The sequence below is a fragment of the Mercenaria mercenaria genome, chromosome 11 (genome assembly GCF_021730395.1).
Source record: "Mercenaria mercenaria strain notata chromosome 11, MADL_Memer_1, whole genome shotgun sequence".
NCBI lineage: Eukaryota > Metazoa > Mollusca > Bivalvia > Venerida > Veneridae > Mercenaria > Mercenaria mercenaria.
Window position 1 is genome coordinate 13657651 of NC_069371.1, and position 19268 is coordinate 13676918.

The following is a 19268-nucleotide window of genomic DNA, read 5'->3' on the forward strand; positions in this document are numbered from 1 at the left end:
CGAAAAGAGTGATTAGAACTAATATGAACATTAAACATTTATACTATTTGTTCAGATTATACTTGCTAAACGGAATTTAGGGGACAAAATCATTTTAACATATGGTACAATAATATCTCTATTATGACCTTTGAATCTTTCTTACTATGTTGTATTTCTTATTTCTCTTAGATATTGTACAGCCATATTTAATTTTAATTGTTCATAGATACATGTAAATAAAGTGTGTGTTATTCGGTAGATGTTCCATATTTGTAGATGGTTTGGTGTTGTAAACATTTTAATTAACTCTTTTTCGCTATCGTTTCAATTAACTTTATCTGATAGAATAATGATTTGATCGTCAGAAAGTTACTTCTGTGTTAGAGTATGTGATTTAAGTACAACATGGCTATTATAATAGTAGCTCGATATGGGATGTTGTATTTGGCTCGAGTGGATTTTTGCCAGATCGGATCTCACGAAAAGGTACAATACGGATTTTTTTCTGCTTGTCCATAATTACTTGTGAAATACAAGCCGATGCTTTTACAGAATTCATATAGGTGTATAATAAACCTAGATATAGCACGTTTAGATAAGTTATCCAACAATCAAGACAGCGCTAAACAAGCGGTTATGTGTTCTCAAACTATTCGACCCTTGCAAATAGTTATCACTTTTTATAAGAATAAAGACATAACATTTTTTTTACGTTTTAGCTCCTTTCAACTCGTTCAAAAATACTAGAGGTCGTGTCTACGCTTCATACATTTTTACTCTCTAAAATCTGTAAAGTTTAAACCCTATTTATTATATGTAGAAAGTGTATGAAACTATACAATTGTTATCTCTAAACAAATAATACTTCTTCTTACTACATGTACCCCAAAGGTTAATTGCATTTTATTCGTCGTTTATATGACTGAAAAACTGCTGAAAAAGACGTTAAACCCGAACACACACAGTTGCATTTCATATAATATTCCTAGCTTGCGAAGACAATGTCGCAGAATCTTGATGTGTCCTCAGAATTCATTTATTTGTTTTATTGATAATTACTCTATGCTTAAAGTGATTTTGCCTTTGCGACCAGCGCAGACCAAGATCAGCCTGCACGTCCATACAGTCTGATCATGGTCTGCACTGTTCGTCATTCAGTCAGTATCTTTTTGGTATGCACCTCTTTTAACAGTAAATGGTATTGTCCAAATTGATAGACGGACAAGTTCATAATAGAAATTTAGCAGGGTAAGGGTTAAAATACAAATAATTCATAAAGAAAGTTTCATTTTGAACCCCCAAACTCATATCAATTAACAAAATAAGTAAAACACACACAACCACGCGCACATACAATGTACACAAATGTGCGCGCCGCACACATGCACGCATGCACACACAAATTAAGGAGCATAAACCTTATATTTAAAGTTATATGTTTTATGATTTATCACTACAAACACTTTGAACTCGCATTAATTACTACCACGACCCCGGACTATCGATAATACAAATGTTAGAATTATAAAGAAATCGTGTTTAGATATCAAACAAACCAAATATTTGTCAGTGTTTAGACAAAACTGAATTTTATTATAATGACCATATCACGTTTAAAGAAAATCTCGATGCTTTAGTCTTGAGGAATTTATCAGCAATAATAATGATAATAATAATAATAATTATATGTTTATTAGTATTATCATTATCATTATTATTATTATAAAACACTTTATTTCATGAAAGTTACTGATTAAGATTGGATCTAAGATACAATATGGCATTCGAAAATAATTTCAAAATATAAATGAAATAAATTGTTTACATTCATATCATTCTGTTTTACTCAAACATACTTTAAGGTGCTTCAGATATTGATAAAGTAAGTAGTTTAAGGTTAGTCTCGTAAACCAAGGGAGATCATTTATGCAATATTAATTCTTTTAGAATTGGAACCACTGCCTTACTCTTGCATGATCGTAAGAGGCGACTAATAGGGTCTTTACACTTGGTTTTGCAGTAACTCTGTGATTCAAGCAGGTATGCAAATTTTGATTCCATACCTCATGATTTTATTTCGATGTAAATGAGATGCGGAACCAAAATTTCTAGTCCTATTTGGCGCCATATAACCTATACTGTGTTGGTGCGACGTAAAATCCAAGTTAATAAATAAATTATTCTTTTAGGGCTTGGATGGATTACTTCCCCTGATCTTGGTTCACTACGGTGAAGTAACTGGAGCGGGGAGGAAATTCAATGGTAGCAATCAGAGGCCAGTGTTCGCTCGATCAGCTATGCTATTATTTCATTTTTTCTTTGTCTTTAATCGAAAACAGTAGATAAAATAAAACAGTGCTCTTTGGTCGCAACAGAAACGTTGACGTCACCGCACGTTAACGTGATGTCATTCTAACGTTAGCGTGTTTTAACAAATACAAGCATATTAGAATGTAGTTTGTGCCATAATTTGTTGATCTAAGGTTATTATGTACAATGTCGTTGTACAAGACCTTCTCAATATTTCATTGCAGTTGTGAGACGTACAATATCATTATGTATCTTTTTAATAAATGTTGTATTGTACAATTCACTTTAAACTTTCGTTAATAAAAATATCTTCTGAAACAATCTTCTGTTACTTCTATATAAATAAGCAAAGCATCTCCAGATGTATGTTATTTATTAGCTCTAAATTTCGAGATACTGATTCAAAATTTAAACAAGTATCTTGCGAAATTTTAAAACAAGCCCGTCTGTCAAATGCCTGATATTTCAATGTGCTATTTTTATTGATTTTAAGATAGTGAAATTGCAAAATGGATGCAACTACCTACAAAGCAATATATGATATCCTACTTGTTGAGGATATACTACCGTACATCGATGTATAACATACACTAGTCCCAGTCCGTGACTCTAGTTACCTCCCCTGACGGTCCGTTCACGACAAATAAAATCACAGGAACCCTGCGGGTGGAAATATAGCCATCGTGTTTTCTACCCGCCGTGATTTGAACGTTATGTCTCATATTTGAAATTATTTAAATTTATATATATACCAAGTTTAAATGCTTCTTTATGATATTCAGAGTTTGCCGATTATATTAAACAAGAGGGTCATGATGACCCTGGATTGCTCACCTGAGTAATATGAGCTACATGTTTAAAAAGTGAAACGTATGCCAAAATATTAAGAAAGTAGGTCGGTAGGTCACATTCATGGTAACTGAAGTCAATTTGAGATCGGTGTGCAAAACTATATTTGTCATCAAAAGTTCAAGGCTCTTAAAAAAGTAGGTCAGTAGGTCAACGTCAAAGTCAAGTGAGCCCTAATTACTTGGGATCATCAGGTAATTATAATAAAACAGTCTAGGAAATATGGTCAGAATTTTTTAAAGTATTTTTCCTATATCATTTAACAACTCCCGGGGCAGGGCCTCTTTTCAAACCAGGGGCATAATTTGAACACTCATGTTAGAAAACTACTAGGCAATTCTACATACCAATTATCAAAGGCATATGCCTTGAACTTTCAGACAGTAAGTTTTCTTTCTTTTTTTTAAAAAAAATATGTATGTCTGTGTAAAAACTGGGAACCCGCGTAGGTGTCATTTTTCACCCCAGGGGCATTATTTTGTCATAATCTTGGTAGAGGACCACTAGGCAATGCTACATACCAAATATCAAAGGCCTATGTCCTATGGTTTAAGACAAGAAGATTGTTAAAGTTTTTTTCCTATATAAGTCTATATAAATCATGTTACTCCCAAAGCGGGGCCAAATTTTCCTATTCAAGTCTATGTTAATCTACGGACCCCGGGACGGGGCCTTTTTTCACCCAAGGGAAACAGTCTTAGTTGAAAACTTCTAGATGATGTCATATACCAAATATCAAAACCCTTCTCTGTCGTTTAAGGCAAGAAGATTCCCAAAATTTTTCCCTCTAAAAGTCTATGTTCACCATGTGACCCCAAGGGCAGGACCATTTTTGATCCTGCGGGGATAATTTAAAACCTCTTGGTAGAGGAACACTAGATGATGCTACATACCAAATATAAAAATCCTATGAACTGTGGTTTTGGACAAGAGGATTTTTAAGTCTTTCCTTTCGGTTGCCATAGCAATCAGAGTTCTGTATGAAATCTGTTGGTTGACATGCTGATGAATGATTTTTATTCACAGGTTGAGTGTATTACCTTCAGCAAATTAAATCTTTTTTTATTCGTTTCTTATGTTCGGGAGCTTACAATGTATGTTAGGGTGAGAATCACTAACGATTACGCCTGTTTTTGTTCGTGGTTGAGTTGGACGTAATATCAGACTGAAATGGAATGACAGTGATAATTACGTCCATGAGTTGGACGAGACCTACCCCAACCTCTATAGCTACAGTTACAAGGATAATACCTGCTGTTATGTTAGTATGTTTTATGTTTTGGTGGTAGGGTTTCGAACTAGGTCGAAAACCTTCCAGACATGGTGAAAATATTGAGATATATTTACTTCAAACACTTCAACTTCCAGGATCTCTCCTTAAAATTGAGAACAACCTACTTATCTTGAGTGGACTCATAAGTTCACATTTATGTCGACTATGTCTTTATTTCTTTGCCATGTGGGTTCAAACTAGGTCGAAAAGCTTCATAAATTGAATATAAATTCAATAGTGACATTTTATGTGCGAATGGTGCAAGATGGTTACGCAAGGTACCTCATGTTGGCAACGACATATGCGCATACTTCCAGTTAGACATAAACTCTGAATAAATCTTATTATTATTCAACTTAACAATTCAACACACTGTACGAGGGTCCTGCAAAATGATTTGTCACTAATGGACTTCCGTAGTTTTATCCCAGGTACTTTTTAAACGCTTCATTGCACTTGAATGGTGTGTCCAGTCGCTAACAATATAACAATATCCGTTTATTTTGTGCGAATTGCTTTTCAATAACCGGGTTATTTCAAACTGAAATACATGCAGTCATATACACTGGTGAATTTACTTGTCACACTGTAAAACGGACGGAAAGACTGAAATTCGTAGCTATACTAAATGCCGATTTAAGCTTAATACAGATTCAAAGCGGATATTTGATGAATTGTGTGGTATATATGGACCTCAGGCTTTTCAATACGCACAGTTTTTAGGTGGGTTGATACTTTCAAAATATGGAAAATATCTGTCGAAGATGATACCCGTTCTGGTAGGCCTAAAACAGTTGTTACCAAAGCAAACACCGGTGTTGTAAAAGCTGTGGTCGAACAGGATGCGCGATTGTTGGTAACAGATATAGCCAGTTGTACTGGCATATCAGAAGGCAATGTGCAAACAATTCTGAAAAAAAAGCTTTTGGACCTTAGAAAGGTTTGCGCTAAGTAGGTACCTCATTTGCTTACTGGGGAGGAAAAGAAACAACCCCTTATCTGTGCCCGTGAACTTTTGAAAACATACAAAGGCTGTTATAGTCGGATTATTTCTAACTTGCTAACAGGCGACGAAACCTGGGTGCATATGTTTGAGCCACAGAGAAGGGATGATAATAAGCAACGGAAGCGAAAAGATCAAACACGCCTCTGTATTCCCAAAAGAACCAGAAAAAAATACGTTGTAAGGGATTTTCTTCACGAATGAGTGTATAATATGTGTAACATACTGACTAAAGGTTAGGATTAAGATTACCATGGTTACAAAATATATACATTCAAGATACTTATTCAAATCGCTCGAGTCTGGTACATACAGGAGTCTGTAAATTAATCACAAGCACTACAGGTCTGCACAGGCACTCCAAGTCTTTACTAAATTAGAGGTTGTTCTCTTCTTTTTAGACTAAAATCCTTCTTGAAAGGCAGTAATTCACTTTGAAAAAATAAATGTTTTCATATTTCAGTTGCAATTGTATTCTTTTTCAACTACCGTCATGAAGTCTACCATATTTATTTCATGCAGGACAAAGCATTATGTTCAAAATTCTGACCGAGTGTGCTGCAGCGGTGAGAAAGAGTGTTGAAGGTATGAATTATGTTAATATTATAGTATGGGGGAGACATATTGGTTTTGCCATGTCTGTCCATCACACATCATTTCTGGCTATTGAGTGGTGAACGGCCATTATCGGGACTAATTATGATAATGTGATAATGCACTATTTTTTCTAATTTAAGCGCAATGACTCTGTAATTACTGCTTAAAGCACTAATTACAGTCATGGCGCTTGAAATAGATAAAATAGTGGATTTTTTGTTTGTGATGCTCTTAGCTCGAAAGGTATGTCTTAGAATAATGAATCATTTGTATAAGAAGTTTGTTGAGGCTATACCCCCTTAAGACTGCAAACATTTGTGTTTTTGCCCCTTGTGTGTGACAAGTGTACCAGTGGGGACACACTCTGGGTCCTACAAATACGTTTTAGTTATACTATGGACTGTCTCCCTCAATATTTCTACAGCTAATATCAACATTTGTATTAATATTCTTCTTATATAAAGATGATGCTACATTATCGATAATACTTTCGAAGTGTTGTATTTATATACTTCAGTTTTACATAACACACAATCTATGAGACTACACCCTCGGTTATTCACAAATGTAAGTATTCCTATCTTAACCTTTTCTATCACTTACAATTCGAAAATATTCTTAGCAGTAATATACCGTTATTCTTTATATGACCCTGGTTTTGAGAGCACCTTTGCATTTCAACTTCAGTAATATTATTATCTGGAAACATGTCTGTGTGAGGCAATTATTATCATTTGAGACAAAGTCTGATAACAACGATGTTCTGTAAATGTAGTCTGCTATAGTGACAACCAAGACTACTACTGTTTTCTTCATGTATAACAAAATCGGAAAGTCTATCACAAATGTTGTTTTCTACCATAATTTTCCCAGTGTTATCAAGACAAATCTTACTTGCTGATTTATTACACAAATGATATCATCTAGACTGGTGAAAAATACAGTATTCTCCGAAAAAAGCTCATTTCAATAACAATGCTACCGGAATTGCATTTACTCTTACTTTATTCGATTTAAAGCAAAATGGTCAAAACCTTCTACATATAAATCTGAGTATTAGCCATTCAAAGTTTCTGTGAACAATTTGTGTTAAAGAAATGTTAAAAAATTAGAGGTTTTTTTATCAATTGTTTTCTTTAACAGACACTGTACTTTTAGCGATGTGCATCGTAGGCGAACCTTCTCCGCATCGTCCTGCTTTTGAAGTCGAGGATTATTGCCAAGGTTACCATCGCGATCATGATCTTGGGAAAACCCGTTCTCTATTTGTTGACACACTACACCAGCGGGGTTTTGTGTGTCTAATACTGCGTTTATGTTTACTTTATTTGCGGGGACATTAACTAGAGCATTAGACCTAAAAGTAGACTGTTCACTGTTTGAAGAATACAACCATTTCGAAATCGTGACATGTGCAAATTCTTCGGATGATTTTGGATTACTTATGTCTGCACTTGGAGTATTTCATTATTACAATGACTAATATTGCTTTTTTCGCCTTAAACTAGCGTTTCATCATAATTTGATAGGTCTACATCATTGCTGAGATTCCTCTTTCCTTCACTTTGAGGTGTAAATGCGGGTGCATAATCTGTCTCGTATATGACTGTCATTACCCAATGATACAGGTGCACCTTGCGCTATGGATACTGTTACAGCTTCATGGGGAGATAAGTTTACTATTTCATTAAGTGTGAGCCCTTGTCAAGTCAAAGTCATGTTTTGGGTTAAAGGTCATACAGGAGGTATTTTACAGTTGTCACAGGGATAGATTTATTGAAACAGGTGTGTTTTATTTAACGAGATGACGGGAAATTAAACAAGCCCACTTACTTATTATACAGATCTATGTTAAAGGCATTAGTTAAGCATGACATTGACCTTTTAATTTCATACCATGGGTGTGGCCACGTCTGTGACATCAAATAAAATTCGTTTATTCCAATTGTTATGCTAAATATGTTATATTTTTTATATTAATCATAATAAGAGTAAATGCTACTGTTTGTTTTGCATCGATAAATATGCACGCGCTCCTTAACAGGAACGTTACGTGTCTAAAGTCACGCAATATATCCGCTGCAGAACTCGTGCAAATTTCTCCATACATAGCTGATAACCAATACATATTGTGATAATCATTGTAATTGTACAGAGTTTGCAGAGGTTAAAATAACTATGTAGTACAAAATCTCTTCACCAATTTCTAATAATGACGGTATTACTATTGATTAAACACACTTCCATTTTAGTTAACTAATACATCGCTATTTTCAAAATATTATTCGATTTTGTTGAAATCGCCGAATGTTATGAAGGCAATAGTAATAGTTTAAAATATGTTGGCCAATTATCAGGTTTATCATTAAAAAGTTAAATATTTGATATGTGTATATCGTAACTTTTGACAGGAGAAAGTTGTAATTTTGTGTACGATAAATATTCTTTTTGTTTCCAATGAATGACATATTATTTACACTTACCCTGCTAAATTTCTAAAATGGACTGGTCTGTCATTCAGTTTGGGCAGTACCATTCGAAGGGGTGTTCACTGAAAATTTACTGACTGAATAGCTAACAGTGCAGACCATGATCTGACTGCACGAATGTTAAAATGACCAAAGTAGGCAGTTTTGCAATAACATGACCAATAATTGTATAAGCAGTATCAATTTAAGGTGACTAGTATAAGCAGTGCCACTACAAATAAACAAATAAAGGTTAAGTCATCTGATGAGTGTTTAAAATGACCAAAGTAGGCAGTTTTGCAATAACATGACCAATAACTGTAAAAGCAGTATCAATTTAAGGTGACTAGTATAAACAGTGCCACTACAAATAAACAAATAAAGGTTAAGTCATCTGATGAGTGTTTAAAATGACCAAAGTAGGCAGTTTTGCAATAACATGACCAATAACTGTAAAAGCAGTATCAGTATAAGGTGACTAGTATATGCAGTGCCACTACAAATAAACAAATAAAGGTTAAGTCATCTGATGAGTGTTTAAAATGACCAAAGTAGGCAGTTTTGCAATAACATGACCAATAACTGTAAAAGCAGTATCAATATAAGGTGACTAGTATAAGCAGTGCCACTACAAATAAACAAATAAAGGTTAAGTCATCTGATGAGTGTTTAAAATGACCAAAGTAGGCAGTTTTGCAATAACATGACCAATAACTGTAAAAGCAGTATCAGTATAAGGTGACTAGTATATGCAGTGCCACTACAAATAAACAAATAAAGGTTAAGTCATCTGATGAGTGTTTAAAATGACCAAAGTAGGCAGTTTTGCAATAACATGACCAATAACTGTATAAGCAGTATCAATATAAGGTGACTAGTATATGCAGTGCCACTACAAATAAACAAATAAAGGTTAAGTCATCTGATGAGTGTTTAAAATGACCAAAGTAGGCAGTTTTGCAATAACATGACCAATAACTGTAAAAGCAGTATCAGTATAAGGTGACTAGTATATGCAGTGCCACTACAAATAGACAAATAAAGGTTAAGTCATCTGATGAGTGTTTAAAATGACCAAAGTAGGCAGTTTTGCAGTAACATGACCAATAACTGTATAAGCAGTATCAATATAAGGTGACTAGTATAAGCAGTGCCACTACAAATAGACGAATATATATGCCGTATTATTACAAAGAGAACAGAATATGCCGTATCATAATAATCAGTCGCGAGAAAAATAAATTTATGAGTTCATTGCACATGAATATGTAAGTATCTAATATAACTAAAAGCACAAGCATATTCGAATAAAATATGATAAATACAATCATATGAAGTTTATCATGTCTTTGCATAAACGCTTTGATACAAAACGTGCCTGGAAGCCTGAATCATCATTTTGTCAAGACAAAGGGCTGTCACTTTGTTCAATACATTCCAACAAAAACAGAACAATGCACTGCAAATGATCAAAAGCCGTAAAGCAATTCTTCCTCTTCGCTTCGTAAAAACTTTGCAACAGCTGACATAACAACTGCACTTTTATAAACAACTGCGCATTTAAATTATTGCAATTTTGTCTCAACAATTGAAGAAAGTGAGCATTTTGACGCTGCCTTTACGTGATAACAGAAGTGTTTTACAAATATGATGATCTGGATAACTGTAAGTAACTTTTTGAAGTAACTTAGGGTTAATTATATTAAGAAAACATGGTTATGATTAATGTTTAGATTATAATAATCATACAGATATATTGTTTGTTTTTTTTTCAACCATTTTGATATAAAAATAAACAGTTTGTGGTCTTTTTCATATTTTTAAAACAGATAAGATTTTTTTTCGTTTTGAAAGAGTTATCTTTACAGACAATTAGGACACATTTCTATCTTAAATAAATCTAATTTTATTTTATAACTAAATATGAAATAAAACACAAAGATAAAATTAACATTTTTTTTTTATGAATCTTTAGTTTTATAAATTGAAATACTTTTTTAAAAAAAGTTACGAGTGACACATTTCACGTTTAATTACATTCAAGTTATCTAATAATTGTCGGAGCTTATTAAGCATAACATGGGCTTAAAGAAATTTTAATCTTCGCTCCATCTTTACCTTTAAAGGGTGTTTCCCCACTTTAACCAGAAAATGTATTTTATTCTAAATGTTTCTGTGAATTCTGGTAGGGATTAGAAGACCTAGAATAATGCATAATTTAAAACGTATTTGTTTGGCATTGTCCGTATACATGCTATCATATTCAAAATACATAATTATGTATTGGACAAACAGAAAGTAAGAAAAGTTAACTGATGAATGAAGTAGTGTTAGTCTTAACCTAGCAGACAATGATCCGTGTATTTACCTTAATTTCACAGACATGATTTGAGGTTTTGATTTGATAATGTACTTGCATACATATAGCCTATCCCCTTAGATATTTGGTCTTTTAAAATGTGTCCGATAAATTTATTCGAGGTGCATGCTACAAGTTATGTTACTTCTTTTAGACTTAAAATAAAAGTTTTGTTACAGGAATAAATAAAAAAAAATTGTCTGAATGTTTACATTCCACATGCTTATTTGAATAAAAAATAAAGTCCTCAGTATACGCATACTCGTTCGAAACCTCTCTCTCCGATACATTTTGCAATTAATACCACCGTTTGGTGGAATAAGCATTATTCAATAAATTTCAAATAATCTGATTGCAACATTAGCGAAATGCCATGATTAAAGGTAAAACGAACGTTATCACCCGTACGCCTGTCATTGTCTCTTTAAATACTTTTTATTTAAGGATGTACGAGCGTTTTTCTTTTCGGGATGTTAGCCATTTTGAAAAAAAAAATCTTCAAATATTTCTTTCTAACAAAATTTATGCCGAAAATTAATGCTTTAATAATCAAAATATGGCTTATTATGTACCATTTGACCAAACGGATTATACTTGTTGTGAAAAACAAAATCACCCTTATTTTTGGCTCGCATCTTCCATAAATTGTTGTAAGATGTACAATGGGGTAGGGGTTGGTAATTTCAAATATCTACTAATAAAAAGTAGATTAGGTCTGTTTCTGATATTTTTTTCTGACTGATATATATAAACTAAAAGTTTTCATCATGGCACTTTATGTTACCTAAAAAGAATAAGTTAAAACAAAAAGAACTAAATATTTCCAAACGTTTTCTTTCTCATTAAAGCAGCAATTGCTTCTTTTAGATTAAATTACGTTTTTTTTATTGAAAATAAAGTGGGTCGGGTAATTATGTCAGCAAGTAAAAGTGGAAGAAATTTGCTAGTGACATTTATGCTTATATAATACTGATATCATCTTGTTTTCATACTAACCTGTAACACCTGAAATCCCAAAACATTAAGTAGAATAGTATATGTTTTATAAAGTACCCCCATTTTTCAATTTTACATAATCTGAGAAATGCTTAAACAGTGGGTGAAGTAAATGCGCTATAAAATAAAATACAAGTTCGATGACCCGTGTTTTTTCTGCTAATGTTTGTCTTAGAAATTAATGTTCTTCAAGCTCACAGAGTATGAAAAGAACGATCCTACATCCTGAAAGAGGAATTCATATGAAATTCTGTTGCAAAAGATTTTCAACGCTTGTCCCCTCTCATACTTTTACTATTAAAATGCCGGCTAATCTTATATTAGTGTAATATACAATTTTATTCTTCGTAATATTGAACCAAGTAAATCGGCTGAGGTAAAGTCTATAGCAATGAAAGAATAAGCAAAGTACTCCAGAATTGGGCCATGTTGGTATTAGCTAATGGGTCACAAGTGGCGGATGTTGACGTCGGTAGTACCGCAGCTGCAAATTGAAATTCATATTTCCGCGTCGTATATTTGATATTTCATGAGTATCAGTTGTGCTACTATGTTCGAATGTCAACAGTACATCAAGACAGCTCACCTTTCCACTGTGATGTCGTTTCGTATTTTGTATAATGATATCCCCTGTGTAATGTTTCCTATTTCTTCACACAAGGTTTCAACTAAATACCTTTCAAAATATATAGAACTAACTTCTCCTAAACAAGATAAAAGAAAGTAATGGTAACAAATACAATGATAAAACAATTATATGTAGGATAATGAAGAAGTCATTAAATGTCATAAAAATGTTTGAAGACCTTAAGCAACTTAACATGTTTCTTGCTGCAATGAAACAACCTCAAGAGAATGAGTTGACGAAACGCACTATCCGTAAGTTCTGCAGTAGCGCTTTATGTAATAAAGTTTAGTATCATTGTTATCAAATAATGTCCATGAAACTAATACCAGCTTATGATATTATCTTTTAAGCTATCATAGTTGTGAAGCTGTTCGCAGTCATCCTTACACAAAATACACCATCAAAACTCTTTGCATGGTTAATATAGAATTTACTACCTTTTATGCAGTTGTGTGACTGATGAAATCGAATAAAAGTTATTCGCACAACCATTCCCCACTGACAATTTTGTACACCATAATTTTTCTAAAATATATTACTTCGGAATTATTTTACAAAAGTTTTCCATTATGGCATTTTAAAATACGTTAAAATTTCATTTTCATATTTGTAAAAAAAGTATGAAAATACAGAAGTGTTATCAATTGAATAATGCTCATGCAAACTAAATTGTATTAGTATGTAGTGTTAACACATAATATAATTATTGAGAATTATAATAGTACCACATACTTTGCTTTAATTATGTTACCAATTAACTTGATGAGCACTGGGGAGGCTTGAGTCTTGTGACAGAATGACTTAAATGAGACGATGTGGAAGTTAGAAGTTTTGATTCAGGTTCTTTATGCCATGGAATTTTAATATTAGAAACAATATGCTCATTTGATGATTTCGAGTTTACTCCACATGCAGTGCAAGTTATATGGCGTCAAAAAGAATTTTAGTTTCACATCTCATTTACATTGAATAAAAGGATAAGGTATGGAATCAAACCTCTTATACCCATCGCAGTCACAGAGATTCAGCAAAATTAAGTGTCCAGATACTAAAAGCGAACGACTGTATCATATGCGACTATGAAACTATATTGAATGAGAAATCTTCTTCTAGATCATGTAAATAACGGGAACGCAAAGCAGTGAATATATTGCGGTCCATTTCTATTCAAAATATTTAGGGCATGAATAAGATGGATTTCAACAAGTCCTTATCTCAATTCAAGCCATCACTTTTCGAGAGCACTTTGTGTCCGTATACAAATGTACACTCTTCAATAAAATGATGTATTTCTTTATGGTGAGATTGCTCTGTAACTGTTGTAGTAGAGATTGAATTTGGCGCCTTTTATGTGAAGCGCATTTGAACGTGTTTGTCATGAAAAGGAGTCTGTATAAATCTGGTATGATATATGTCTTTTAGCATTGCTAATATAATATCATAAAGACTTACCGCTCATTACAACTTTAATAAACTCTTCCTCATATATAAACATGTGTGCGTGAATATATATATGTGTGTGTTTCTTCTAGAAAAACGGTTTACGGAGTAAGCAAAAGGTGTAACAAAATATTGAATGACAAAAAAGTGTTTGTTGCCAATTCCTTTCCAAAGCATATGCCTCTACCATATCATTTAAAAATATACTACTAGAGTATTACCATCTTAAAAGAGTCTGGTACTTTTTTAGTATTGTAAATTGTGGTGTTATCCATAGAATGACTTACGTATTTACTTATAACGTCTATTTTTCAAACAATTATGAATACATAATCAGTGTTCCCTTAGGTTTACCAATTATTACTACAAGGGCCCTGGAAATGGATTCCAGCGTATACTATGCAACAAATTACAAACAGTACTCTGTGTTAGGAAGGTATCGTGCATGACGAGCAAAAAAGCTACTGCTAAAATGAAATGCAATGCACTTTGTATTTGACTTACCCTACTATCTGACAATGTAAACAAGGTATTCCATGCATTATGTGTTTGGTATTGTGGCCGATTGCGGCCATTTTAAACCCGCGAGAAATTTTATCGTTTGTGCATAAAATGCCGCGGGCAACTTACAAAACTGCGAGAATTTATGTCGTGATCGTACAAAATGTCGCGAGGAACGTATAAACCGCGATATTTTATAATAGTTGTTGGAAACAGCAATAGTGGAGCAGCTTAGTGAGAAAATCTAAGGAAATACTTCACTTGATGATACAAGTATGAAATTTACACTAAATGTTCATCATATGTCCCAGATTCAAAAATGATCGAGGGCCATCTAAAAATCATCCATTTTCAAGATGGCCTCCAAATTTCAAAATGGCTGCCAGAATTGAGGCATTTTTCATATAATCAGGATCTTTAAAGTTCTAAAATATCATATTTGTTGGGATGTAACATGTTTTTCCCTATCAGTTCGTTCCCATAGGCTGATAGTTTTATTTTTAATATTGCCTTTTCCAAATATCGACCCATTTAAGTAGGTCGCCATCTTAAAAATGACCGCGAGACTTTTAGATAACGTTCTTATCACGGCCAAGTTTGAGTCTTCTATTTTCAGTGCTATAACCATCGACTATTGATTAGATCCTGGTCCCAGATAAACCTGAAAGCATTTTATTATGATATTGGCTGAAATAAGCTAATATGGTTTATATGGACGTCTCTTCTTTTCAATCTCTTCTCTGTTCTATCCTTCATTTCTTGCTTTGTTTCACTGAGAAACAGTCTCAAAATCATGGCAATACTGAACCACTGCTTATCAGCTGAAACAAAATCTTTAATTAAATGATATGTGTAATGATTCTATAGAATGAACTACAAACACTACAAGGGCACACTGATATAGTTCATAATGTCATGTTACTCAGCATGGGGTTCAGTGACAACTTCAACACGTATATGTATCAAAAAGACCAAAATAAATCGTATCCCATACAGCAAAATGTTAAAATATATATTGAAGGCGGTAAAAGGATAGTCCTTGGCCTTCAAATTATAATAGTACATACTTTGTATTAACAGATACCAAATTTGAATATATCATTGTAAGTTTACGTATCTGTGCTTTTGTTTATGTTCTATTTCAAACTCTTGATAATGTCGAAAAGAAAACCTCCTAAACTATGGAATAGCTTTCTTAGATGCGTTGAAAATAAAACTAAGCTATTAAGTTTTCGTGCGGATAAAACAAGACGCATCACTAATGGTGATGAATACCCCCATACATCAGCTTATTGTCAGAGGAACAGGGTTATTGAAAATATGATACATTGCTTTGTATATTGTACAGGGAGAAAATGTACAAAGACGCACAAAAAATGGTGTGCAAAACTGTGTAAGATCTCTAAACTTCACTGCTGTACCTTAAAAAGAAGAAAGTAGGTCAAGATCAAGGTCACTGAAATACAAGTGGTTCGAATTTTATGGCAATAACTTAAAAAAAGAAATTAAGTCAGTAGGTCAAGGTCATGGACAAGGGACCATGTAATCTGCTTTTTAATATTGTCTTTTGGCAGTTTCTGTGATATCAAGCTCCATAACCACAAATCAAATCAAGCCTGCAGTATTTTCGTTTATGTCGTGTTTGGAAACCTGTGGGTTTCCACTTTTTTATTTTATTATATCACCAAGGGTCATCAACTAGTTATACTTAACATATAAAGTATGGTAAAAAATCCAATGTAACTCTGTACGTATTTGAAACAAATAAAGGGCAACAACTTAGTCAAAATCATTTAAATGGAACGTGTTTTGCACATGCATAACTACACTTGGTTACCATTGATAATAGTAATAACAAGGTGTGATAAAAGTCTGGCATACAATGATTGATAAGTAGCGCGGACATTTTTTTCTATATACATATAATTATAGAAAAAAATAATAAAGGGCTATAACTATATAAAAAATAATTCAAATGGAACATGCTTTGCACATGTACAACTTGACTTGGTACGAACGATAACTGCAAGGTTTGATAAGCGCGGACAGAAGTTTTCCATATACATATAAAAGAAGAAAATTAAAGGACCATAACTAAGTGAAAAAATCATCCAAATGGTACCCGCTTCGCACATGGGCAACTTGGCTTTGTACTGATAATAATTACAAGGCTTGATTGAAAACTGGCAAATAATTGCTGAGAAATAGCACAGACAAATTCCGTATACAGAAGGACGAACCGGAATCCAGAATAGCCCCTAGATATCTCGGGGTATAATGATAACTGTGCAAACCAATAAAATGATCATAGCAACAAAAGGTGCCGATATTGTTTGCAATTTATATAGAAACAGAAATGCGCTTGCTCCATGTAATCACGAAGAAGCCGATAATTGTGTATTTGTTCATGCAAAGCATGCCTCATTGACAGGAAACCGAACAATTACAATTATTAGTTAGTTCTTGCTATGGCAGTGTATTGATGATTTGTGGCTTGCTTACTTGGTCCTCACTTAAAGGCATTGCAATTGTTTCTTGCTTTTACCCGTTACGACACTGTTTCTGCATTTGTCGACTAGGGCAAGAAATCTGCATGGCAGGAATAGAATGTTGTGAAACAGCTATAGTTCAAAGTATTTCATAGTCTCAGTGTTCCCAAATACACAATAACTGAGTAGGAAATGGATACATTGGAAAATTGTTTAGTTATATTGTATGCTCGATCAAGCACGACATGCAAGATGGATGAAGTTCGACTTGATATATTTGCCCGGAAACAAAGAGCGTATAATGCGATTCCACCAATAAAAGGTGCTCTGAAACAATTCACCAAGCGAGCAATTTTTCAGGCAGGCCATGTCTGGGGTAAAGCAGCTGTTACCATGCAGCAACTGCCGCCTCCATCAAACTTGGGATGGCTGAAGCAGAACAATGTGTGGATCCCTTATCGGATGGAATTGTCGGTTATATCAGAATGCTTCCAGCTCCTTCAAAGGTGTGGCTGCAAAAGAATTTCCTGTACTGGCAATTGCAAGTGCCACCGCTTAGGTCTGTTCTGCACAATAATTTAATGTTGCAACTGTTAAGAAAATGACTAAATGCAGTATATGCATATTATTTTGTTTCGGTTAGAACACGATTTCCGATGTGCATAGTTTCATGGGTATAGTAAATCAACAGAAATAGTTTCTTAAGGTTTGCCTTATAAGAAAACGTTGCTCTTGACTGTGCAAGTGCTCACAGTGTCCTATTTCTTTATCGCCTCGTGGTTTTTATAACACGCATTTTCTAACGATCTTAATTTATTGCATTGAATGTTTTTACCATTGTTCAAAAACAAAACTGCAAGTTATAAAAACTTAAGTGTTGTGATGTCTACAGCCATGAGCTCAGTCATACAAAATTTGATTACAAATTAAAAGAATATGATAACAACAGATGATATTTTGTAGTAATAAAAGAAGTGATAAATTAAAACAACATGTGTGAAACGCTAGCAACTACATTTCTTGCTGGAATCGCACTAATATTGGGTTGCGAACGACTTCCGTAGTTCTGCGTTAGCGCATTATAAAGTTGTTCATGTTTCTAATGTCATGAAATCAAAATCAGTTAGTTTGTTTTAAGTTCTAGTGGAAGCTGTTCGAGTATTACACAAAATACACCATAAACTTTTGCAGTAAATAGAAATTATACTTTATGCATGGGAGAGAAATGAATAAAGTATTGCAACTCCTGACAATTTGTACACATTATTTTTTAAATATATACTCTGGTTATTTACAAAAGTTCCTGTTGGCATTAAAACGTTAAAAATCAAGCATATTGAAAAATATGAAAAACAGAAATTTTTATCATTGATAATGTCATGCGAAATAAACGTTTAATGTATTAGTGTTAAACAGTATATATTATTAGAATTTAATAGAAATATTTGCTTTAATAATGTTAGCAAAAAATGATGACATGGGGAGGCTGGTCTGTGGAATGATTTGGCGTTTGGAATTAGAAGTTTTATTCAGGTTTTTACGATGGAATCATTTGTGAAACACATTCCGATGATTTGTGATCATTATACCCCATGCAGGAAGTTATAGACGCAAAATGAATTTTAGTTTCAATTCTTTACATTGATAAAAGTTTGGGGTTATCAAAAAACCGTCGAGTCCAGAATTAGCAAATTAGAGTGTAAAAAGGAAACTTCATTTGGTTAATCATATTGATTAGAATCTTCTTAGTCATGTAATTGGGAAGCAAGCTGAATAGGGGTCAATTACTAACAAATATTTAGGGCAGAATAGATGTATTTCCAAGTCTTAGTCTCAATAGCACATCTTTTTCGAGAGATTTTTTGTCTATACTAATGACAACATCTTAAATAAACTAGATTGTTTTTTTAGGTGCAATAGCACTGAAACGTTGTAGTAAGCATTGTAAGGCGTATTTAAGCGAATTTGAATGCGCGTTTACAGACAAGGAGTCGGGTTATAAACTTTTGGGATGATAGTTGTCTTTTGGAATTTGCTAATAAATATCATAAAACTGACGCTCAGTAATTTAAATAAATGTTCACATATTAAACATGTGTGATGTGTATAATGTGTTTTCTTGAAAAAGGTATTACGAGTAAGCAAAGGTCACATATTGGAACAAAGTGGGCCTCCTTTAAAGACCAAAGTCACCAATAAAAAATCAAGGCAAGTATACCATTGAAAGGTCAGTGACTTTTTAGTTTTGTAAATGGTGTCCATAGGTAATCTTATATTTAGTTATCAAGTCTATTTTAACATTATGAATACAAACGGTCCCTTGGTTAAATATACTGACAAGGGACGGAAATGGATTCGGATACATGCAACAAA

At 33.4% G+C, this 19268-nt stretch overlaps 1 protein-coding gene across 1 annotated transcript in view; it reads left to right on the forward strand.

The window, feature by feature from the left end:
• The first annotated feature begins 9991 nt into the window (after positions 1-9991).
• The window catches only part of LOC128547024 (uncharacterized), a 51430-nt gene continuing 42153 nt past the window's right edge, over positions 9992-19268 (forward strand). Inside the window, exon 1 of the mRNA XM_053518582.1 lies at positions 9992-10147. Within this exon, the coding sequence (XP_053374557.1) occupies positions 10130-10147 (18 nt within the window). The 5' untranslated portion in view covers positions 9992-10129. The remainder of the gene's footprint in view (positions 10148-19268) is intronic.